The sequence below is a fragment of the Hyla sarda genome, chromosome 2, assembly GCF_029499605.1.
Source record: "Hyla sarda isolate aHylSar1 chromosome 2, aHylSar1.hap1, whole genome shotgun sequence".
NCBI classification, from domain to species: Eukaryota; Metazoa; Chordata; class Amphibia; order Anura; family Hylidae; genus Hyla; species Hyla sarda.
Genome location: NC_079190.1, coordinates 41,730,229 through 41,754,995, shown reverse-complemented (window position 1 = coordinate 41,754,995; position 24,767 = coordinate 41,730,229). Strand labels below are relative to the sequence as shown.

The following is a 24,767-nucleotide window of genomic DNA, read 5'->3' as shown; positions in this document are numbered from 1 at the left end:
ACCCACTCTCCCTGTAATTTTCATCATAGGTATACCTCAACTATGAGAGACAAAATGAGAAAAAAAATCCATAAAATCACATTGTCTGATTTTTTAAGAATTTATTTTCAAATTATGGTGTAAAATTTGTATTTGGTCAATAACAAAAGTTCATCGGAATACGTTGTTATATACCCTTTGTTGGCAATGACAGAGGTCAAATGTTTTCTGCAAGTCTTCACAAGGTTTTCACACACTGTTGCTGTTATTTTGACCCATTCCTCCATGCAGATCTCCTCTAGAGCAGTGATGTGTTGGGGCTGTTGCTGGGCAACACAGACTTTCAACTCCCTCCAAAGGTTTTCTATAAGGTTGAGATCTGGAGACTGGCTAGGCCACTCAAGGACCTTGAAATGCTTCTTATGAAGCCACTCCTTCGTTGCCCGGTCGGTGTGTTTGGGATCATTGTCATGCTGAAAGACCCTGCCACATTTCATTTTCAATGCCCTTGCGGATGGAAGGAGGTTTTCGCTCAAAATTTCATGATACATGGCCCCATTCATTCTTTCCTTTACATGGATCCCTCATCCTGGTCCCTTAGCAGAAAAACAGTCCCAAAGCATGATGTTTCCACCCCCATTCTTCACAGTAGGTATGGTGTTCTTTGGATGCAACTCAGCATTCTTTATCCTCCAAACACGACGAGTTGAGTTTTACCAAAAAGTTTCATCTGACCATATGACATTCTCCCATTGCTCATCCAAATGCTCTCTAGCAAACTTCAGTACGGCTTAAGCAGGGAGACAAGTCTGGCTCTGCATGATTTGAGTCCCTGGCGGAGTAGTGTGTTACTGATGGTAGCCTTTGTTACTTTGGTCCCAGCTCTCTGCAGGTCATTCACTAGGTCCCCCCATATGGTTCTGGGATTTCGTATCACTGTTTTTGTGATGATTTTGACACCACGGGGTGAGATCTTGCATGGAGCCCCAGATCGAAGGAGATTATCAGTGGCCTTCTATGTTTTCCATTTTCTAATAATTGCTCCCACAGTTGATTTTTTCACACCAATCTGCTTGCCTATTGCAGATTCAGTCTTCCCAGCCTGGTGCAGGTCTACAATTTTGTTTCTGGTGTCCTTCGACAGCTCTTTGGTCTTGGCCATAGTGGAGTTTGGAGTGTGACTGAGGTTGTGGACAGGTGTCTTTTATACTGATAACAAGTTAAAACAGGAGCCATTAATACAGGTAACGAGTGGAGGACAGAGGAGACTCTTAAAGAAGAAGTTACAGGTTTGTGAGAGCCAGAAATCTTGCTTGCTTGTAGGTGACCAAATACTTTATGGATATTTTTTTCCTCATTACGTCTCTCATAGTTGAAGTATACCTATGATGAAAATTACAGGCCTCTCTCATCTTTTTAAGTGGGATAACTTGCACAATTGGTGGCTGACTAAATAATTTTTCCCCCACTGTATATGTGAGCACCCCCCCCCCCCCTAGAGATATAGGCAGTGTTCGCTGCTTGGATGTATTTATTCATGTGTGCGCACTTGTATGAGGAATAGCAGTGTCCGAAACCAGCTTAAAATAGCTTTATAAATAATTATAAATAATTAGCTTCTGGTGACAGATCTCTAATGATCCAGTTAATATCTCTGAGCCTCATTACAGGACTAGTTGGCGCTGCCCAAGATTGATTATTGTGAATAAATATTTGTATCCTCGTCCCGTTCATCAAAATAATCATCACATTCCTCCGTGTTTGTTTTGCCTGCATATTTTTTTTTTGCCAGGAATAAATAAAAAAAACTGTGGAAAAGAGCAGTAGATCAGATATTTCCCAGAATACTAGGGAGCTTGCCAACATTGCGAATCATTAAGTTGTATAAAATGCCCCGAGGTCTGCGGAGAGCTATTGCTTCTTAATGAGGCTCTCAGGGAAATCACTAGGCTTTGGAACGGAGGCGCATAGGTCTTTAAAGAAAGGACTCTGCCAGATGAACAGATCCGATAAATCCCTTTGGTGAATACTTAAAAAAATCCCAGTGTACAGAAGACGGGAATTCCAAGATTTGCGCAGATACACGTAGTTAGTATGCACAGCAGTAAACGGAGAAAGAACTATTGTTAATCATGTAACTAAAAGAGCAATGTGTCATGTAAGATTTATTGTTGGGATCCATGACCGTCCTATGATTAATTCCTGATGCGTGCCTTCCTCGTATATGTTGTTGTAAACAGCAATGATTCCCATATTGTTTGGAAAATACAGCTCTGTAGAGCATTGTGTAAGTATATGGCCAATGAGCTGTGGGGTACATAGGGGGGGGGCGGTTTCCAAAATTACAGTATTCTTTTAGTATCTTTATTATCATGGGTAGGGAACCCTATATAGTGCCATCAAGGATGTGTATTATGTAAATGAAAAGTAGGCTACATTTATTTATCATTTCAGCAGAGAATAATTAAAAAACGTATTCTTCTTTTCTTTCTTTTTTTTTCTTACTTCCTCTATATTTATATGATTCCCTCTTCTTTGTCTCCTGCTTTCTCTTTTTTCCCTCTTTGTCTCCTTCTTCCTCTTATTTTTTTCTCCTCCTCTTTGTCTCCTTCTTCCTCTTATTTTTTCCCTCTTTGTCTCCTTCTTCCTCTTATTTTTTCCTCCTCCTCTTTGTCTCCTGCTTCCACTTATTTTTCTACCTCTTTGTCTCCTGCTTCCACTTATTTTTCCTCCTCTTTGTCTTCTTCCTTTTATTTTTTCCTCCTCATTGTCTCCTGCTTCCTCTTATTTTCCCTCTTCTTTGTATGCTTCTTCGTCTTATTTTTCTCCACTTCTTTGTTTTCTGCTTTCTTTTATTTTGCCTCCTCTTCTTATTCTACCTCTTTCCCTTTTTTCTCCTACTTCATTACTGTAACTACCTCTTCTTTGTATTTCCTCTTCTCTTTCATCTTCAAATTCTTCACCTTAATATTCTTCCTCCTTTTCGTTTTCCTCTTCTATTTTTCCTACCTTGTTTTCTTTTTCTCCTATGTCTTATTTTTTCCCTGTTATGTTCTTGCTCCTTCTTCTTCCTCTTTGACTTCCTCTTCTTTGCCTTCCACTTCCTCTTTTTTTTTATCCTTCTCTTCTTATTCTTCCTTTTTCACTTTTTTTCTCCTACTTCATTTCCGTTATTACCCTTACTTTGTACTTCCTTTTCCCATCATCTTTAACTTCTTCACCTTAATATATTTCTTCCTCTTCTATTTTTCCTACTGTGCATCTTTTTTATTCTTCTGTCTTATTTTTCCCCTTTTCTGTGTTTTCTATTTTTCCCTCTCCTACTTCCTCTTCTTTGACTTCCACTTCCTCTTTTCTGTTTTATATCCTTGTTTTCTTATTCTCCCCTTTTCACTTATTTTTCCTTCTTTTCTTTTTCTTACCTCGTCTTTTTTGTTCCCTGCTTTCTTGTATTCTTCTTATTCTCCTTTATATCCTTTTCCCTTATTTTCCCTTCTCCCACTTCCTTTCTTCTTCCTCCCACTTCCTTCCATTTTCTCCTATTGGTTATTTGTTCTCTTTTTCTCCTCTCCTTTTACTTCTTCTTCCACCTCTACTCCTTTATCTTCCTTTCTTGTTTTTCTCTTCTTGCAAGTGAAAAAGAAAATGTAAGGACTGTGCCTTGTAAACAAAATGTTTTACCATTTTAGACCAACTCAAACACACTATAGGAAATCTGCTTTACTGAGGGAAAAAGGATAATGGACATGTATCCCTCTATAACAATGTTCCCCAACCAGTGTGCCTCCAGCTTTTGCAAAACTGCAACACCCAGCTTGCCTGGACTGCTAACGGATATCCAGCCAAGCTAGGAGTTGGAGTTTTGCAACAGCTGGAGGCACACTGGTTGGGAAACACGGCTCTACAGGCTAATAAATACTGACATTTCACGGGCCATCTCCTTCATCAGATCATCAGAAAAAATTGTCCTGCTTATTTAAGGCTGGTTTTCTTATGGCTTTTCATGTTTTTATTTTATTTTTTTATCAATTTATTTTAGTTTTTGCTTTAAATCTCCCATTCATTTCAATTCGAGCTTCCAAGCAGAACCGCTCTAAATTGCGACTTGTCATATCTTATTTTTAGCACAGCTTTTTATTTTATTTAAACAACATTCTTTTATAAGGTAGGGTCACACGTAGCACATCTGCAAGCAGTAATTCTCCTTGCTAAATTCTCCAATGAAAAATCTGCAAACGGAATTTCAGCTGCAACCTGCTTTGAGTGCACAAAGTGTGACCCTACCATTAAAGGGGTACTCCGGTGGAATTTTTTTTTTTTAAATCAACTGGTGCCAGAAAGCTGAACAGATTTGTAAATGACTATTTAAAAATCTTAATCCTTCCAGTATTTATAAGCTGCTGTATGCTCCAGAGGAAGTTCTTTTATTTAGCTGACACTCTTTTTTATTATAAAAGTACAAAACACAAAACAAGTTCATTTCACTGTAACAAAATTAACAAAACTGAACATAACAACAAACTATTCATCTCAAAATAACAACTTAAACCGGCCAGCCCAGATAAACCAAAAATAAATAAATAAATCATTACCTACTATAGTCCAACACACACACACACACACACACATACCTAATGAACATAAATAAAGCTTTCCTCGCTGGGATCAAAAACTAAAAATATCCAAACTAGGAAACATAACCACACTGCCCCCCCCCCCCCCTAAAAACAAGACAAAAAAAAATGGCTAGCTGCCGTAACAAAAATAATCCAACTTGGATAACAAAATATATATTATTTTTTTATACATCTATATTTTTTTTTCCTTTTTTTATATACTACATATATATATATATATATATATATATATATATATATATACATACATACACATATCCACATACATACACATACACACATACATACATATATACATACACACATTTTTTCTTTTTCTTTTTTTCTTTTTTGTTTTTTAACTTCCCCTACCCTCCAACCCCCCCCCCAGCCCCCCCCCCCCCCCCCACCCAAACACACATACATATACCCACAAACTAAAACTAATCCACACTGGGACACAAACATAAACATAAACACAGACATAAATATAGTGTACTCTTAACACAATGCTATAATAACTGAAAACTGGTCCGACTGCCTTTCTCACAAAATAATTATGACATTATATTAAAAAAATAAAAAATAAAATTAAAAAAAAAAAAAAAAAATTAAAAAAATTAAAAAAAAATAAAAAAAAATTACAAATTATACATAAAATCATACAGAATATACATAACAAACAACTTAATAACACAGAAAAACAACCAACCTATACTAAACTATCCCATCACCCACCACTCCCTCTGGACATGAGTCAGAGTCCATAGGTCACAGTTTTTGTCCACAACTGACCCATACCGGACCCCCAAAATAGTACCCACTGCAACAGTCCAGTCCTGGGTACACACCACCACCACCCCCCAAAACCCCCCCACCCAACCTAAAATACACCCCTACCCACCTAATGTAAACAGACCAATATATACAAAACAATATATACATATTCTACAACAAAGCAATATTAACAATACAATACACAAAAACCACAAGGCCCAAGCCCTTTACAATCCATCCATAGAAAACAAAACAAAAGGCTAAGGTGACATGCATAGCCCCCCACCAGGAAGAAGGATGGCAATCCTGATAAAATTAAATTGAAATTCCTCTCCCTTTCAACCTCTAACCCTATCACTATCCCTTCATGAAACTGACCCTATACTCACCCTAAGATATATACACTATCCCTGGCCAAAATAAGGTACTTCACCTTAAGGGCCTAGTACCTAGGGCACATCAAAAGAAAAACCTCTCCATAGGAGAGAAGCCCTACTGGTACCAAGACTGCCATACTCCAAAGACCTAATCTTCCCAAGGTCACCGGTGATATTCCTACAGACCTCCACCTCGGAGAGGATTTTCTGTTGGGTTGACACTAAACACCGTGCGTTCCACGTGTAGTACCTAACCACTAAACTAACTAAGAATAAATTGCCCCGGTCTCGGCCACCCAGGGACCTGAATGCCCCATAAGCCCACTCCGGATAGGTAAGGCCGGCAAGTTGACTCCAGCCGATGGAAGCGCCCACCCGGTTGTAAACCCCTATATTAAAGGGACAATGAAGCAGGAAGTGGTCCATGCTTTCCAGCGTATCCCCGCACTCTTCTCGGGGACATCCCCGGTCATCAGAGTTCCTACACTTCAGGTTGTCCCTTACATATAGCTTCCCCTGAAAGCAGCGCCAGGCCAAGTCCCAAAACTTCTGGGGGATCCTTTTCATGTTCAAAAGATACAACCCCACCCTCAGATCCCGACCTGGGCAGTCCCTGAGCGCCAGAGGCTTCTGGAAATGGGTCAACAGAACCCGTTTGTCAAGGAACTGCCTTGACTGGGTCCTGATCTCCCACACTCCCAGACCCCACCGACGTATCGCCTTCAGAGTCGGGGTAGCGTAAGCCGGAAGATATCCATGGGGCGTACGGAGGTCCTTCACTCGCCCTCCTCTCTCCCATTCCTGGAAGAAAGGCCGAAACCATTCCCTGCAGGAGATTACCCACGGAGAAGCCCTCTCTGACCAGAGGTTTGCGATGTTGGCTTTCAAGAAGGTGTTCGTAAAGAACACCACAGGGTTTACCATAGATAAACCCCCTAGTCTCCTCGTGCGGTACGTAACCTCCCTCTTGACTAGGTTCATCCTGTTCCCCCATAACAGTTGGAAAAACAGGCTGTAGATCCTAGTGTAGTAAGCCTCTGGCAAGATACATACGCTGCCCAGATAGATAAACAAGGGGAGCAGGTACGATTTGATCAGGTGTACCCTTTCCCTGAGGGTCATAGACCAACCCTTCCACTGGTCCACCTTCTGAGCGGCATCCTGGAGCTTACCATCCCAGTTTTTGGTGGGATAATCATCCTGGCCGAATGTGATGCCTAAGACTTTTGCCGATTCTTGGGGCCCTGAGAGGGTGTCCGGGAGATCAAACGTGGGATCCCCCCCTCCCAGCCAGAGACTCTCACACTTATCCCGGTTGATCTTAGACCCGGATGCCTCCGAGTAGCAGTCCACCTCCGACATCACCACATCGACCTCCTCTCTCGAGGAGACGAAAATAGTGACATCGTCAGCGTACGCCACCACTCTCTGGGTGACAGCCGGCTCCGCCAGACTCATCCCGACTCCCGCCAACGGCCCACAATCTACCCTCCGGACGAAGGGATCGATTGCGAACACGTATAAAAGCGGGCTCAAAGGACAACCCTGACGGACTCCGGATTCCACCTCAAAAGAGCGGCCAGACCACCCGTTCACCAGCGGGAAACTCTCTGCCCCTGCATACAAGATCTTAAGCCAATTAACAAAAGTAGTTGGTAAGCCATATCTCAGGAGGACGGACCAGAGGTACTCGTGGTTCACCCGATCAAATGCTTTGGCCTGATCCAAGGACAGCAAGTACCCCTTCCAAAGACCTGCACTACTCCGCTCCACTGCCTCCCTGACACTAAGGACAGCACTTAAGGTGCTTCGGCCTGGAACAGAGCAGTGCTGGGCCCCCGAAAGGAGCCGGGGTGCAAACTTCACCAGCCGATTAAACACTATCTTAGCCAGAAGCTTCCTGTCCGCATTGAGAACAGCTATGGGCCTCCAATTCTCAATACGGCTAGGATCTTTACCCTTTGACAGAAGAATCAGGGCTGACCTCCTCATTGACTTTGGCAGAGTGCCCGAGGAGAAACACTCATTGAATACCTCAGTCAAGAGGGGAGCTAAAGACTCCTTAAAGGTCCTCTACCACTCGGATGTTAAGCCATCCGGACCTGGCGACTTCTTAGGGGCGAGCCCCTCGATCGCCAGTCTCACTTCCTCTTCCCTGATTTCTTCTGCCAAAACATCAAGAGAAGGGTCTACCCCTGGCTCAGGAATGGTTTCAGCCAGGAAAGCCGACATCCTGTCTCGATCTAGATCCTTCCTCCCCAAGAGGTGCGAGTAGAAGGATCTGACGACCTCCAAGATCCCTGATCTGGACCGATTCAGAGATCCTGTACTATCAATCAGTCCTGAAATGACTTTACTACTCACTGACATCTTACAGTTTCTGTAAGGGTCGGGCGAGCGGTACTTCCCGAAATCCCTCTCAAAAACCAAAGATGCGTGCCTATCGTACTGACACCTCATCAGCAAGGATTTCACTCTGGAGATATCCTCCCGGCTACCTCCAGTCGAGACAAGGAGCTCGAGTTTCCTCCTCAGACCCTGATACAGGCGGTACCTGTTCAGGGACCTGAGGCTCGAGAGCTGGCGGAAGAACCCCGCAACCCGCTTCTTGAATATCTCCCACCACTCTGACTTACTACTACAAAGGCCCAGTAAAGGTACCTGACTCTGAAGAAAATCCTCAAAGGACTGTCTTATCTCCGCTTCCTCCAGGAGGGACGAATTCAGCTTCCAATAACCTTTTCCCATCCGGGGGGTCTCTGAAACATTCAGGGAAAACAAAATCATACAGTGATCGGAGAACTCCACCTCAACCACGGACACTGCGGAAGAAACGGCTTCCTCCTTTAAATAAAACCTATCTATCCTAGACCTGCGACTACCTTGATGATAGGTGAAACCCGCGTGGCCCGAGGGGCTCCGGATGTGGGCGTCCTCTAAGCGAGCTTCTCTAGTTATGCTAATCAGTGCCACACTATCACAAGTCAGCGGACTATTGGAGCCTCTCCTATCTTGGGACCTCGTGACATTATTGAAGTCCCCTCCAAAGATCACTTGCCGACTTGTAAAAAGAAAGGGCTTAATCCTCATAAAGAGATCTTTACGGCCCCGCTTAGTTTGCGGGGCGTAGATGTTAATGAGCCGAAGCTCTTGTCCCTTCATGAAGACATCTAAGATCAGGCACCTCCCCATTTCTAATTCAATAACCCGTCGGCATTCAACAGGAGCGGTAAAAAGGACCGCCACCCCACTATACGGCTCAGCCGCAAGAGACCAGTGGGAGGGACCGCGCCTCCACTCTCTTCTGGCTTTTACCAGAGAGGCTAGATCTGACAACCTGGTCTCTTGTAAAAAGAAAATATCGGCTTCAACACGGCCGAGAAAATCAAAGGCTGCGAATTTAGCCGTATCTGACTTTATGCTGGCACAGTTAATAGATGCCAGCGTCAATGGGGTGAGTGCCGCCATACAGGGTGATTAAATTAGACGGCCACACCCTTTACTTTTTCTTTCCCTTCTTTTTAGCCCCCTCATCCCCCGAAGAAGATGAGAGGGCCGGACCACTCTTAGTTCTTTTTTTTTATTCAGTTTGGTCCATTTGATCCCCGTCTACGTCTGGCCCTGGTCTAGCCCTGCCCTCCAAGGAAGGAGCCTTAATAGGACAGGGCCCAGTTCCCCCCAGAGGCTCCTTCTCCCTAGGCACCCCGCCCTCACCTTCCCCCTCCAAGGAGGGGGAGGAGATGGTATCGAGGACGAGGTACCGGTTTGACAGGTCAATCAGAGGGGGGGCAATCAGGCTTCCGTTTTGGACCTGGCCCGTAGTACAGGGAACAGAGGGCTCTGACCTCTTCTTTCTCCCTTTCCTTTTGCCCTTGTCTTTCTTTTTAGGCCTCTCTCCACTCTCCTCATCCACACTTTCATAGTGGGAGGAATCGGAAGTGCCGGCCATATTGCCCTCCTTTTTGCGCAGTCTCCTGACCTCCTCATCCAGCACGTCCTCCTCCAGGGCTTCAGTGGTTACAGGGCCAGCTTCAGGAGCAGGGGCCGGAGCTACCCCCGCCACCTGGGCACTCTCCAGCTCCCTACTCCTCCTCCGATTTTCCTCCCGCCTTAGTTTGGCGGGGCCCTTTTTCCTCCTCACTAGCCCTGTTGCGCCCCCATCCCTGCCCGTGCCCTCCCCAGCTGAGGCAACTTCACAGCTCTCCTCAGCCGGAGCGGCCGCTGCACGGGCGAAGGCGCTAGGACAACGGCTGAAAGGGTGTCCGAGGACACCACACAGGTGGCACCGGATCTGCCTACAGGATGCGGCCAGATGACCCACCCCACCACACAAAGCGCAGACCTGCACAGTACAGGCTGCGCTAAAGTGGGTGGGGCTGCCACACCTGTGACAGACCTTAGGCTGCCCCTGGTAGAAGACCTGGATCCTATCACATCCAAGGAAGGCGGCTGACGAAATGTGGGCAACTGTACTCCCTGAACGCTTGAGTTTGACGGAAAACGTCCAAGCCCCGGACCAGATCCCGTGCTCATCTAAGTTTTTCTTGGGCATGTCCGTCACATCCCCATACCGTCCGAGCCAGGTCATGATGTCATAACAAGAAAGCGACTCGTTACGGGTCAAAACGGTCACTTTCTTGACAGAGTTCTGACGGGAAATTGCCTTTACGGCGAAATCCCGCCAGCCGGGCTCGTTCTTCGCCACTTCGTAGTTTGACCAGAAGAGTTCAAGACCCTCTGGCCGAACGAAACTGACGTCAAACTCAGATGAACCATAGGGGTGAATCAGGGCAAAGATGTCATTCGCCCTGAATTCCATCTGAAGGAGGAGCTCAACCACTTTTGCGCGAGGTGGGCACGCATCCTCGCCCCTCCAAATCAGACGGACCACATTCCTACGGTTATTGTCCTGCCCGGGTGTCGGGAGGGACCAGACCACCTCCCCATTTCTCTCTCGAAAAGCCCCCAAACCATGCCTCTCTATCCAGAAAGACAGGTCGACCTCACCCCTTCCCTCTACCTGGATCGACCTGTCACCCCTGCGTAGAGCCTCCAGGAGGCGCTGTTGCAAATGGCACCCAGGGCCGGACGGAGACGGGGACCCCCCTGAACCCCCGGCAGCGACATTAGCATAGCTCCTGGGAGCAGTCACTGCCGGGGGGGCAGCCGGACCAGACCCAGAGCCAGAACCACTTACAACACCATTCACACCACAACTCTCAACCTCTTTATTTCCAGCCATACTATTACCACTCCCATCAACATTCACTCCACTGACACTCCCACATACACTCCTCTCACCCACAACACTACTACACCCATCAATATCACATCCTACATTCTTGTCCTGACTAACAAATTCTGGGCTGGCTGGGACTTTGTGCTGGCTTAGCCGCTGCTGGGGTCGACGCCGATGGCTTCTCCTTCATGGCTGCTATCACATCCTGATTCTGGGACTGCCCCACCGGGCGCACCCCAGCTCCTCCCACAGCGCCAGCACCTGCTTCACCCAACTTCACAGGCTCTGTGGATAATCCCGGCGCCCGGACACTCCCCCCCCCTCACAGGGGAGTGCCTTGCAGTGCCGGTAATGCCCACAGTACTCGGGGAACCGCCCCCCGAGCACCCAGGGGCATAACTCGCGCTGCCCACCATGAGCCCATCCTGCCCCTCCCTACCGGCAGGATGGGTGGGCTTCACATCTATTGCGTCTGCAGCTTTTACTGACGCCATGCTGTATCCCCCATGCTGGCTCCGTTCCACCACAGAAACGGAGTCTGGAAGTTTAGAGGACCCAGCAGCCTGAACCAGCTTTGCAGCTGGCCCAGACTGCTGGAAAGGACGGAACACATAATGCACAGTTTCCTGGGTCTTCTGTTTTTTTGCCTTTCTTTTTACTAATGTGTCATCACACTGGTCATCACCAAATGTAAAATTCTGGAGGTGGGCTGGGGACTCCTGCATCACTATAGCCCTCAGCAATCCCCCAGCCTCACTCTCCACATCATCATCCTCACTATCGCTTAGCGGTAGTGCCACCTGAGCCGGCTCTATGTAGCTGTCCTGAGTCTTAGTGGTCTGGGTGTCACAGGGAGTAGGGTCAGGCAATACATCATCCTCCACAACCTGTACACTTTCCTCCAACTTCTTCTCCTCCACCTCCTCCTCCTTTACACCAACACCACCATCCTCTCTTTCTTCACCGCCACTACTCTCCCCATCATCCACCTCCACCTTACCTGGGGATTTCATGGCGGCAAACCGATCCCGGTTCTCCATCTTCTCCCTGAAGAGACCGCTTCCCTCCAGGATCTCTGCTCTCCTCTCCTCCATCTTTGCAATGTCTTTCTTCAGGGCTGCAATCCTCAGTTCCAGTTTATTCTTTTTGGACCCAGAGCATGCCAGATTCTGGGCTCCACGCAGGTCCTCTCTCATCAACCTAAGCTCCCTACTGCAGCGGTCGTATTCCGCAAACCGTGCGGTCATGCGGGAGCAGTAGGTCTCGCTGGACTCTTCGGGCCCTCTCTCAGCCCACAACTCAATACTTTGCCTCCTCGCCTTCCTTCCACTGGATCTCTGGCTGGCACCCATTGCCGGAGGAGCCGAGCCTGCATTGCTGCAGACTCTGCCAGATCTTCTTCCTCCGGCCGGAAAAATGGCTGTCGCTGTTTTCTCTCCACCCCCCGCCAGCCTGGAAGAACGGGGAGTGGAGGCCAGGGGCTCCATGCAGGGAAAACTCTCCCAAGGAGCCTGCCACACCCCTGGGAAAGGTTGGTGAATCACCTGCTCTGCCTCTGGAACTCTGGAGAAACACAAAAAGGGACACACCCAAAGCTGCTTCACACACAACTGCTCCTGGCTACTGTGTTCCACAGGAAGCGCTCTCTGCTGACACCTCTGTCCATGTCAAGAACTGTCCAGAGCAGGATAGGTTTGATATAGAGATTTTCTCCTGCTTTGGACAGTTGCTGACAGGGACAGAGGTGTCTGCAGAGAGCACTGTGGTCAGACTGAAAAGAAATTAAAAAAGAAAAGAACTTCCTGTGGAGCATACAACAGCTGATAAGATCTGGAAGGATAAGGATTTACAAACCTGTTTAACGTTCTGGCACCAGTTGATAAAAAAAAAAATATTGTTTTCCACCAGAGTACCCCTTTAAATTCAATTGGAGATAGAAAATGTGTGCTTTGTGGGTCATTTTCTGCACAGTATAGTAGTAATATCCATAACTACAATTTTAAAAAGTTTATGTGAAAGGGAGGAGTTAGTGACATCACAAGATATATATATATATATATAGAAAAATTAAATAAACAGTGGCACACCAGGTGTCAGCAAAAAAAATGTGATTTATTCCAAAGACGTGTAGGCAACGTTTCAGCTGGCTCACCCAGCCATTTTCAAGCCGAAAATGGCTTGAAAATGGCTGGGTGAGCCAGCTGAAACGTTGCCTACACGTCTTTGGAATAAATCACATTTTTTTTGCTGACACCTGGTGTGCCACTGTTTATTTAATTTTTCTGTGTTTGGAGGGGTCCCCAACCTAGACCCGACACAGTAGGCACCCGAGCACTTTTTCTTACCCTGGAGTGCTGCTTTCCTGCTCTATCTATATATATATATATATATATTTATATATAAATACCTATAAATTATTTCAAAATCATAAAAAACCATCATACATCATTTCATACAGTATATGTAGAAGTAGGATGAATCAACCAAAAATCGTCTTCTGGAGTAATCCCTTCACCATCAGAGTCCAAGCAGCAAGTAGAGTGTTTGATCATCCCATAGACTTTTATGTTATGAGCTTGTCTGCCTGTGAAGAACTAACAATGAAAGAACGTGATACAATCTCATGCAACATACGCAAATCAAAGTGGAATAAAAAAGCAAAGTAAAAGCGTGAAGAAAACACTTGAACATTACTATAGTAAGCCAATGTGTCAATCAGACAAAAAGTCTCTAAAACACATTGGCCCTCATTTACTATTCTAAACCCGACCTCTTTTGTCGGGTTTTTTTGGCGCAGCTTTGTCTGCGCCATGTCGCAGACATCGTGCGCCAGTCTGCGACACGATGCGACTTTTTTTCCCAACGGACCCGATGTGGATTCTCCCAAACCCGAAAAAGGGGCGTAACCCGACATTTCTGAGCTTTCCCACGTATTTATTAAGGTTTCCAACTCGAATTTGTTGAATTGTTGTGGATTTTTTCCCGACAGCTCAGAGGAGTTGGAAACCAAAACCAACAAAACCCACGTGCGACAAACAGGATGCGACATAATAGTAAATACCAGGGGAAAAAAGCAGTCGGGTAAGAAAGCAAGATAGACTTACAACCCGATTTTCTTAGTAAATGAGGGCCATTGATTTGGTGCATAGTGTACACCAAGTTTTTGTTTTTTTATTGCCAGAAATTAAGCCAGAATTTGGATGCTTTTGGATGGATGTAAATTTGCCCCCAAAGTATTAATTTTCTTCCTTGTTTCCCTTCTTCCACTTTTCCATTGAACAGTATTAAACACATTCTTTTATACTGAATCAGGTTGTTTCGTAGGTCAAAAGCGTAAATATACTGCTGACACAAAATCTTAAAGGCCTCAACCATTTTTCTTTTTTAGGTAAAAGGGTGGTAAAAGGGTAAGCAAACAGGTGAGGCTAAATTCACATGGCCATTGTGCTCCGACCAATATAGGGTCCATTTGGCTGACACGGACAGGGGTGTCAGCAGAGAGCAATGTGGACAAGACAAAAAAGAAATTCAAAAAGAAAAGAATTTCCTCTGTAGCATACAGCTGCTCATAAGTACTGGAAGGACAAATATTTTTTATTTTTTAATAGAAGTAATTTACAAATCTGTTTAACTTTCTGGCACTAGTTGATTGAAAAACATTTTTTTCCCACCGGAGTACCCCTTTAATGTATTTTGCCATGGGAACAGAAAGAATTGTTAAAGCCTTTTTTTTTGCAATGACACTTTGTACAACCACTTCAGGAAAAGGATAAGGATTTTATTAGGCGGAAAGAATGCTGGATCCATTTAGAAAGGTTCTTCAAAGCTCGGCCATATTGGAAAAAACAGTTTTTGTAATATACCCAGGTTTAATATGCTACAACAAGATCAAAGCCAATTATCAATCTATTTAGATACATGGAAAGCAATGCTGCTGGTGCAAGTGACGACAAGAGATTATTTCTTAGATTTTTTATTTATTTTTGCCATGTGGTCCCAACCATGTTTCAAGAAAGTTCTTCTTTTGTGGTCAAAGCAATATGATTTTAACAATTTAAAGCTTAAAGTGCATACGATCAGCCGTAATAGTAAATAACATGGTTTATCTGGGGTTGGGATATACAGTAGGGAGAACAAGTATTTGATACACTGATGATTTTGCAGGTTGTCCTACTTACAAAGCATGAAGAGGTCTGTAATTTTTTTCATAGGTACTCTTCAACCGTGAGAGACGGAATCTGGAACAAAAATCCAGAAAATCACATTGTATGATTTTTAAAAAATTAATTTGCATTTTATTGCATGACATAAGTATTTGGTCACCAACCAGTAAGAATTTCGGCTCTCACAGACCTGTTATTTTTTCTTTAAGAAGCCCTTCTGTTCTCCACTCTTTACCTGTATTAACTGCACCTGTTTGAACTCATTACCTGTATAAAAGACGCCTGTCCACACACTCAATCATACAGACTCCAACCTCTCCACAATGGCCAAGACCAGAGAGCTGTGTAAGGACATCAGGGATAAAATTGTAGACCTGCACAAGGCTGGGATGGACTACAGGACAAAAGGCAAGCAGTTTGGTAAGATGGCAAGAACTGTTGGTGCAATTATGAAAAAAAGGTTCAAGAAGTTCAAGATGATGGTTGATCTCCCTCGGTCTCGGCTCCATACAAGATCTCACCTTGTGAGGCATCACTGATCATGAGGAAGGTAAGAGATCAGCCCAGAACTCCGTGGCAGGACATGGTCATTGACTTGAAGAGAGCTGGGACCACAGTCTCCAAGAAAACCATTAGTAACACACCACGTGGTCATGGATTAAAATCCTGCAGTGCACACAAGGTCCCCCTGATCAAGCCAACGCACATCCAGGCCAGTATGAAGTTTGTCAATGACCACCTGGATGATCCAAAGGAGGAATGGGAGAAGGTCATGTGGACTGATGAGACAAAATAGAGCTTTTTTGTCTAAACTCCGCTCGCCGTGTTTGGAGGAAGAAGAAGGATGAGTACAACTCCAAAACACCATCCCAACCATGAAGCATGGAGGTGGAAACATCATTCTATGGGGCTTCTTTTCTGCAAAGGGGGCAGGACGACTGCACCGTATTGAGGGATGGATGGATGGGGCCATGTATCGTGAGATCCAACTACCTCCTTCTCTTAGTAAGAGCATTGAAGATGTGTCGTGGCTGGGTCTTCCAGCATGACAATGACCCGAAACACAAAGACAGGTCAACTAAGGTGTGGCTTTGTAAGAAGCATCTCAAGGTCCTAGAGTAAACTAGCCAGTCTCCAGACCTGAACCCAAAAGAAAATCTTTGGAGAGAGCTTAAAGTCCTTATTGCCCAGCGACAGCCCCAAAACCTGAAGGATCTGGAGAAGGTCTGTATGGAGGAGGGGGCCAAAATCTCTGCTGCAGTGTGTGCAAACCTGGTCAAGAACTACAGAAAACATATGATTTCTGTAATTGCGTAATCTTTTTTCCGCAAGCTCTGTTTTTGCATTTTTTTCCTGCAAAAAAATGTGTTTGCCCAATATTTTGGCACAAAAATGTGGGTTGTGCAGAATATTTGCACCATTTTGCTACTTCACACTTTGGTGCAGGGAATTATAAATTTTCTACATTGTTAAAAAAAATCCTCCACAATTACAACAATTAAATTGTGACTTTTTTTTTAAACAATGTATGCATATAAAAATAGTTTTCCATTATTTAATATTAATAATAATAATAATAATAATAATAAAAAGGGTCTCAGTGGTCATCATCAGACACTTATCCCCTATCTTGTAGATACGGGTTATGTTAAAAAAAAAAAGTACTGGGTACCCATTTAACTCTTTCCTGAGGGGGTGGAGCATGACACAGGAACTACCACTTTGCTTACCTTTAAACCTGTGTGATATGTTCTGCCCCTCAGGCCCTACACTAAGTATAAAGCAAAATTATTACTTTTATCTGAAATTTTCATTTAAAGAGGTAATCTAGGTTTTAGATTTTATTATTATTATTTTTTTTATAGTGCCCTAGCGCGGAATCAGAGAAGTGAGTAAATGCTGCTTTGTTGGGGGGGGGGGGGGGGGGAATGTAAGGACAGTGCAGTCATGGTGCACGAACCGAAGCGAAAGTGTATTAGTCAGAGGCTTAAATCTGGGCATGCTGGGAGTTGTAGTTTTGCAACAGCTAAGGGAAACCTGGTTGGCAAACACTGAATGTGTTTTACTCCGTAGCCTCTTATTGAGCCGGATCGTCGAGGCCACATTCTGTTTCGTCCCTACTATTGCTTATGTTTCTCCACCAGTTGATATATTGTGTTCTTTCCTTGTTTACTAAATGTTTCTGCTCTTATAACCATCTGTCCCTAAAATGAGTTATATGTTTTATTAGATCAAAATTTTTCTTTCATAACTTTCCACTGGGTGAATTAAAGTAGCTGAAAGAAAATCAAACAAAAGTTTTGCTCTTAGCTGAAACTATCAAATATAAACTGTAGATTAAAAATATATAAAATAAAATAAGTTACGTTACTTTAAATATTAATATACAGTAAAAAAAAAAAAAAAAGGTTGTTATATAATAAACTATAAATAGCAGGAGAGACACAGTGGTTGGCCCCATGAAAGACGGGACTACACACCTGCGAGGTAATTCGCAGAAAACAATAGTTCATACAGTTCCTTATGAAACCTCCGAAAAATACAGTTAAACCGGGTGCTGTACCAAACTAGAGAGGACAGTCAATGCATAAACTCCATGGAAGAAGAAGATGGCAGCACTAACCGAAACAGTTGAAGGATATTCTTCTTTTATTATAAAGTGCAGAAGTGAACATCAAGTGCGGCCGGACACGGACACCAAACCTCGATCAGCAGACTGGATGACAGCTGTTGCGCATGCGCAATGAACGCTTCATCAGACCCTAATAGGAGCACAGACTGATAGTAGGGGGACATTAAATAGTTGTATAGTATTATATACCAACAGAATGGATTTGACAAGAGTAGAAGGCAAATGCTTTACTGCTCATACCAAATACTAAGCAGCAGCTTTGTATACAGACCCCAGTTTAGACAGTAAATAAAGACTGCAGTATATACAGACTGCAGACCGGAACCTCTCTGAATAAAGACCCCAGACCAGATCCCCTGTATATAGAGACTGCTGACCAAAACCTCTCTGAATAAAGACCCCAGACCAGAATTCCTGTGTATACAGACAAGAACATCTCTGCATACAGACCCTAGACAAGAATCCCTGTGTATACAGACTGCACACCAGAACCTCTCTGCATACAGACCCTAGACCAGAACTCCTGTGTGTACAGACTGCAGGCCAGAACCTCTCTGCATACAGACCCGAGACCATAATCCTTGTGTATACAGACTGCAAACAAGAATCTCTATGCATATACTGTAGATGCCAGACCAGAATTACTCTGTATACAGACTCCAGACCAGAACCTTTCTGCATACAGACCCCAGATCAGAATCCCTGTGTATACAGACTGCAGGCCAGTACCTATCTGCATACAGACCCCAGACCATATTCCCTGTGTATTCAGACTGTGGACCAGAACCTTTCTGCATTCAGACCCCAGATCAGAATCCCTGTGTATACAGGCTGCAGACCAGAACCTCTCTGCATAGAGACCCCAGACAGCCTCTTTATACAGACCCCAAACCAAAACTTACCATATATGGTTCAGACACCAGACCAGGCCCCCTAAAACAAAAACATTCTTAAAGAGTACTTGTCATCAAACCCTATTTTCTAAACTTACTCAGATTATGTTCCCTAACTTCCCCTAAACAACATTTTCGAGCTTCAAAAAGCTGTGTATCATACCTTTTCTCTTGCTCACATTGTGTGGGCTTTCGGCAGGATAAAGTGGGAGTTCCCCAGCAGGCGGGTCACTAAAGCCTGCGAGAACTGTGCTTCACCATGCTCCGCACGCACTTTCCTGAGTTTGGTCTCCTGCCAGGCCAGGAGGAGACAAAACTGACTGTTTGACTTGGGAACAGAACAGGGAACAGAACAGAGCCACCTAGTGGCCATTTTTTCAATCACATAAAAAATATATTAAGGTAGAGAATTTTAACAGCAAGTAAATAGCAAATATATTAACAATATATTAAAAGTTTGGTGACGGATACTCTTAAAATATTCCCCCCAACCTACAAAACTACTATAGAACCCAGACCAAAATAGGTAAATGCAGAACTCGGTAGTAAATAGAGAACCCTTCAAACTCCCCATAGAATACCCCTTTACAGACGTCAGGCCCAGCATTCACAATTATCCCCTCATCCCCTCTGTCCAGAGCAGGAGAGTTTTGCTAAAGGGATTTGCTCCTACTCTGAACAGTTCCTGACATGGACAGAGGTGTCAGCAGAGAGCACTGTGGTCAGACAGAAAAGAACTACACAGCTGATAAGTACTGGAAGGATTAACATTTTTAAATATGAGTAATTTACAAATCTGTTTAACTCCTTAAGGACACATGACGTACCGGTACGTCATGTGTCCGCTCCCGATCTATAACGTGGGGCCACGGCGTGGCCCCCGCGTCATAGCGGGTCGGGCCCGGCCTCTAACAATGGCCGGGACCTGTGGCTAATAGCGTGCGGCATTGATCGCGGTGCCACGCGCTATAAACCCTTTAGACGCGGCGTTCAAAGTTGAACGCCGCGTCTAAAGTGAAAGTGAAAGCATGCCGGTTAGCTCAGTGGGCTGTTCGGGATCGCCGCGGCAAAATCGCGGCATCCCGAACAGCTTACAGGACAGCTGGAGGATCCCTATCTGCCTCCTCGCTGTCCGATCACCGAATGACTGCTCAGTACCTGAGATTATTTAACCCCTTCCCTAATAAAAGTTTGAATGACCCCCCTTTTCCCATAAAAAAAACACAGTGTAAATAAAAATAAACATATGTGGTATCGCCGCGTGTGGAAATGTCCGAATTATAAAAATATATTGTTAATTAAACCGCACGGTCAATGGCGTACACGCAAAAAAATTCAAAAGTCCAAAATAGTGCATTTTTGGTCACACAATCAATAAGTCCTATCAATGGAAAAATGGTACCGCTAAAAACTTCAGATTACGGCGCTAAAAATGAGCCCCCATACCGCCCCTTAAGCGGAAAAATAAAAAAGTTATAGGGTCAAAAATTTTAAACGTATTAATTTTCCTGCATGTAGTTATGATTTTTTCCAGAAGTACGACAAAATCAAACCTATATAAGTAGGGTATCATGTTAATTGTATGGACCTACAGAATAAAGATAAGGTGTCATTTTTACCAAAAAATGTACTACGTAGAAACGGAAGCCCCCAAAATTTACAAAACAGCATTTTTTTTTCAATTTTGTCTCACAATGATTTTTTCTTCCGTTTCGCCGTAGATTTTTGGGCAAAAATGACTGATGACATTAGAAAGTAGAATTGGTGGTGCAAAAAATAAGCCATAATATGGATTTTTAGGTGCAAAATTTAAAGAGTTATGATTTTTTAAAGGCAAGGAGGAAAAAACGAAAATGCAAAAACGGAAAAACCCTCGGTCCTTAAGGGGTTAACTTTTTGGCACAAGTTGATTTGAAAACATTTCTTTTTTTTCCAAAGTACCTCTACCTCAAATCTAGGCATATCTAAGGCAGTGTTTTCCAAACAGTGTGTGTCCAGCTGTTGCAAAACAACAACTCCCAGGATACCTGGACAGCCAAAGGCTGTCCGGGCATGCTGGTAGTTGTAGTTTCGCAACAGCTGGAGGCACACCATTTGGAAAACACTGATCTAAGGGGAAAGACAGGAGTGAATCAACAATTTACATGATCTTAAGTTGAGTTACTTGACAAAAGTCTTTGGGTACTGTAAGTGTTTTATGCAGTAAACAGTCAGATGTAAAAGAATGGTCTAAAATAATAGCATCAGTATACAGTATATAAAAGATGATAACCTTTATTTGTCTGATCATCTATATTTCTTCTGTCTGGAACAGGTGGAAACCATTGGAGACGCATACTGTGTGGCAGCGGGACTTCACCGAAAGAGCAAAAGTCATGCCAAGCCAATAGCACTGATGGCTTTAAAGATGATGGAGCTGTCAGAAGAAGTTCTTACCCCTGACGGAAGGCCCATTCAGGTATAGTCATTTTTAGTACTGAGATGTGATATAAAGTTTGCAGTATACCAGTGTTTCCCAACCAGGGTGCCTCCAGCTGTTGCAAAACTACAACTTCCAGCATGCCATTGGCTACCCCGGGGCATGCTGGAAGATGTAGTTTTGCAACAGTTGCAGCCACCTTGCTTGGGAAACATTTTACAATCCTTTAATGTTAAAAGGACATGCAAAGCAGCCCTACTCCAGAAGGAAGAGAGGTTGTTCTCTGGTGCCACCTATTGGACATTGCAGCTCTACACATCAATGCTTGACCTCTTTAAAGAGCCTTGAAACATGACTGGGGATTATAAGTCAAGACAGAATCTTCTCCAAAAGAAAGATTTACCCATCTGAATACAATTTTTTTTTTTTTTTGCCCCTTGTCAATACAGAGCAGGGTGCTGGCTGGCTGGCTAGCAGAGAAAGCTTTGCTGGAGGACTGATGTATAAAGGCAGAAAAGACAAGGTGCCCCCTTACCCTCACACTAGCCAATTACATTGCTTGGGTCTATGAAGAGATACATTACAATCTACCAACCCAGGCAAACACACTATAACAATGTATACCTCTAAATAATAGTCCTACAGCTGTTCAAAAGTTTGGGTCACCGGGCTCACAGAACTTTTTGAAAAAGTTTTGTTTGTGGCGAAGAAGTTCTCAGCGAACTGACAATGCAATAATCCTCAAAAACACATGTTTATAACACTGCCTAAGAGCTCTATGGCCCTGTATAACACTGCTTGGGTCACCTAGAATGTATTCAAGCACTTTTAAAGCGCTTTTAAGGCTAAGTTAATGTCAAAGTTACGGCGACATGCTGAAAACCAAGGTAACTAACAGCTTATTTAATGCACGTGTGGATTTTTTAGGCTGCATAATAAATTTGCATAAAGTATCCCTGGTTGTCAGTACATGTACACTGAGGTATTGGAAAATGCAATGGCTTTTTTCCAAGCGTTCCCAAAAAATGTTCTTTTTGGGAGTAAAACACAGAAAAAAGGGACATAAATCACATAAATCACAGCAGGCTGTGGTGGACTGGTTGTAGTTGTAGTAGCCAGCGGACAGCAAGCAGCGGTGGACTTGGTGGAGTTGCAGTAGCCAGCAGACGTGTCACTCACCGACTAGTAAAGTGGCAGAGAAAATGTCAGTTAATTTTCACTCTCAATGATTTTAATGGAAATTTAAGTTTAAACCAGTTACAAATGCTATATATTTGATTAAACCCAGAAAAAACTGTAAGTTGGCATAGAATGCTTATTCCATGTTCACTCTCTACGCTAGAAATGCGGATTTATGGTAAAAGACAGGTCAGCACAGTGCACAATGCTTTGCCCAACTTGCTTTGATTTATAGTATGATAGCTTTATCAGTCTCTTAACCCACCTCCATCTCTCCTGATTGACCTGGGAGCTGTGTGCAACATAATTCAAGCAATAATTGGCTAATCTGTAGCCATGTGATCTTGCTGCTAGCTGAGAGGTATGCTGGGCTACCCCAACGTTATCTGTGTCACTTTCTCATCCCATCATGTATTCGGGCGCTAAAATGCCATGTGTCCATCATTTCTTCTCCTATAATAGCGGTGTTGCCAGGCTCAGCTTTTCAAAGTTTGAATGTTTGGCGAGCCGCTTTTTATCCAAAGTTCTGAGCCTAGGTTCACTGAACTCGGCCCGGGACAGCCGACCTCAATAAACATTCTTAACCCCACTTATGAAACTCTGGATCCTTCTTCTTTGCTACTACAAGTATATTATAGATTTTTTGTAAATTGCATTATATGTTCTTAGATTTTTTTGTTCTAGCAAATCGGTATATTTCAACATAATTTAAAGGGGTACTCTGCTGATCAGCATTTGGAACAAACTGTTCAGAATGCTGGAGCCAGTACCGAGAGCTCATGACCTCATAGCTCGGTCCCCTCATGATGTCACGTCCCGCCCCTTCAATGCAAGTCTATGGGAGGGGGCGTGACGGCTGTCACGCCCCCTCCCATAGACTTGAATTGAGGGGGCTGGGCATAACATCATGCGGGGGTGGGGCTATGATGTCACGAGCTCCCGGTGCTGGTTCCAATGTTTGGAACAGTTTGTTCCGAACGCTGAGCAGCGGAGTACCCCTTTAAGAACACAGATACAAAAACATTGTTTTTTTTCCCCAGCATGCTTTTCAGTTAGAAGTTTTGATACCTTGCCTGCCCCTGCTGGCATACTGCCCATGACATTTTCTAAAAAAATGAAATGCAGTTGGCACCGGCGCCTGCGGAGGGGATCGCCATTGTATCATTAGCCAAGAGACTCTCACGTATCTCTACCTGCCTGTATGCAGAAGTATTCAGTATTAGCATTGCACCGTTCTAAAGAGAAATGTGTCCTCTAACAAATAGCAGATGTTTTATATGAATTTAGAAAAAAAAAGTTTTAAATGTCACCTTGAAAACGGAATGTTACTAAGCAACTATCTTACTCTTCAGTGTTCTGTTCATGTCAAGCAGCTGAATGCAAATACATGTACTCTTTATATAACATGAAAATTGCTTTCATCTCTTATATCAGAAGTGCTGGTGACTAATCTAAAGATTTGTAGAACAATGGGCCTCATTTATCAAACGTGTCTGGTGGGAAAAAAAGTGTCCTTGTTACCCACAGCAACCAATCAGAGTTCAGCTTACATTATTAAAGTGGTTCGTCCATAAATAGAAAAAAACATTTGTTTCTCATGGGAATGTGGTTGACCTGTGATATAAGACAGAGCCCATAAGTTGTGTGTACAGATGTGTCTCGCCTTACCTGTAGTCAGAAGGGTCAAAACTACTTCCAGTCCCTCTTTAAAGGGAACCTGTTATCATCAATTTCATCCAGCGAAGCAAAGAAGTGAAACAAGGCGACACTCACCAGGCAGGTCTGTTTGTTCAAGTCGAGAAGACATCAGACAGGTAACAGACAGGGGAAGTGTAGTGGAGGACAGGGCTGACCGGAACAAGTTGTTTAGTGCGGCTTGCGCACTTCCTCTAGCTGGAATGGCAGCTGCAAGCGTCGTCTCACAATTCATAGAGGCGGCACTCTGCAGTTGCCAGGCAATCTGGTATACAAAAGTATCATATGACTGTGCAAACGGTCATATGACCGATAATAAAAACATAAACAAAAACGGTGAGAGAAGCGTCCCAGATACAGGCCTATGTGTAGTACCTGTAATAAAGAACTGTACTAATTATGGTCGTTCAAGCCAATATTACCTGTGGCATTAAGCCTTGCGATCCATCGCGCTTCCCTTTGTAGAGGGACTCTGGCGCGATCTCCTCCATTATGGAGGGGCAGTACTCTTTCCAAGCCCAGAAATTTCAAATCAGTTTAAACTCCATCATGGATTCGGTCCATGTGGGCAATAAATCTAGGAGCTCCTGTTCCGGTCCGAATGGAATGAACATTTTCCCGGAAGCGGACCTGGAGTTGCCTGATGGTCTTGCCCACATAGAACCTGCCACAGGGGCAAACCAAAGCGTACACTACAAATGTAGATCTGCAAGTAATCAGTTCGTTAACTTGATGGTAAAAACTTCACAGTGTTCTTCGCTAGCATGTGTGTACAATGTGGGCAAGATCTACAGGGAT

The 24,767-nt window shown here is 44.0% G+C and overlaps 1 protein-coding gene across 2 annotated transcripts in view; it reads left to right on the top strand.

The window, feature by feature from the left end:
• Positions 1-24,767, top strand: part of GUCY1A2 (guanylate cyclase 1 soluble subunit alpha 2) — a 191,982-nt gene that overhangs the window by 145,316 nt on the left and 21,899 nt on the right. For both annotated transcript variants that reach the window (XM_056561617.1, XM_056561618.1), the window contains exon 6: positions 20,991-21,134. In XM_056561617.1, coding sequence (XP_056417592.1) covers positions 20,991-21,134 — 144 coding nt within the window. The remainder of the gene's footprint in view (positions 1-20,990; positions 21,135-24,767) is intronic.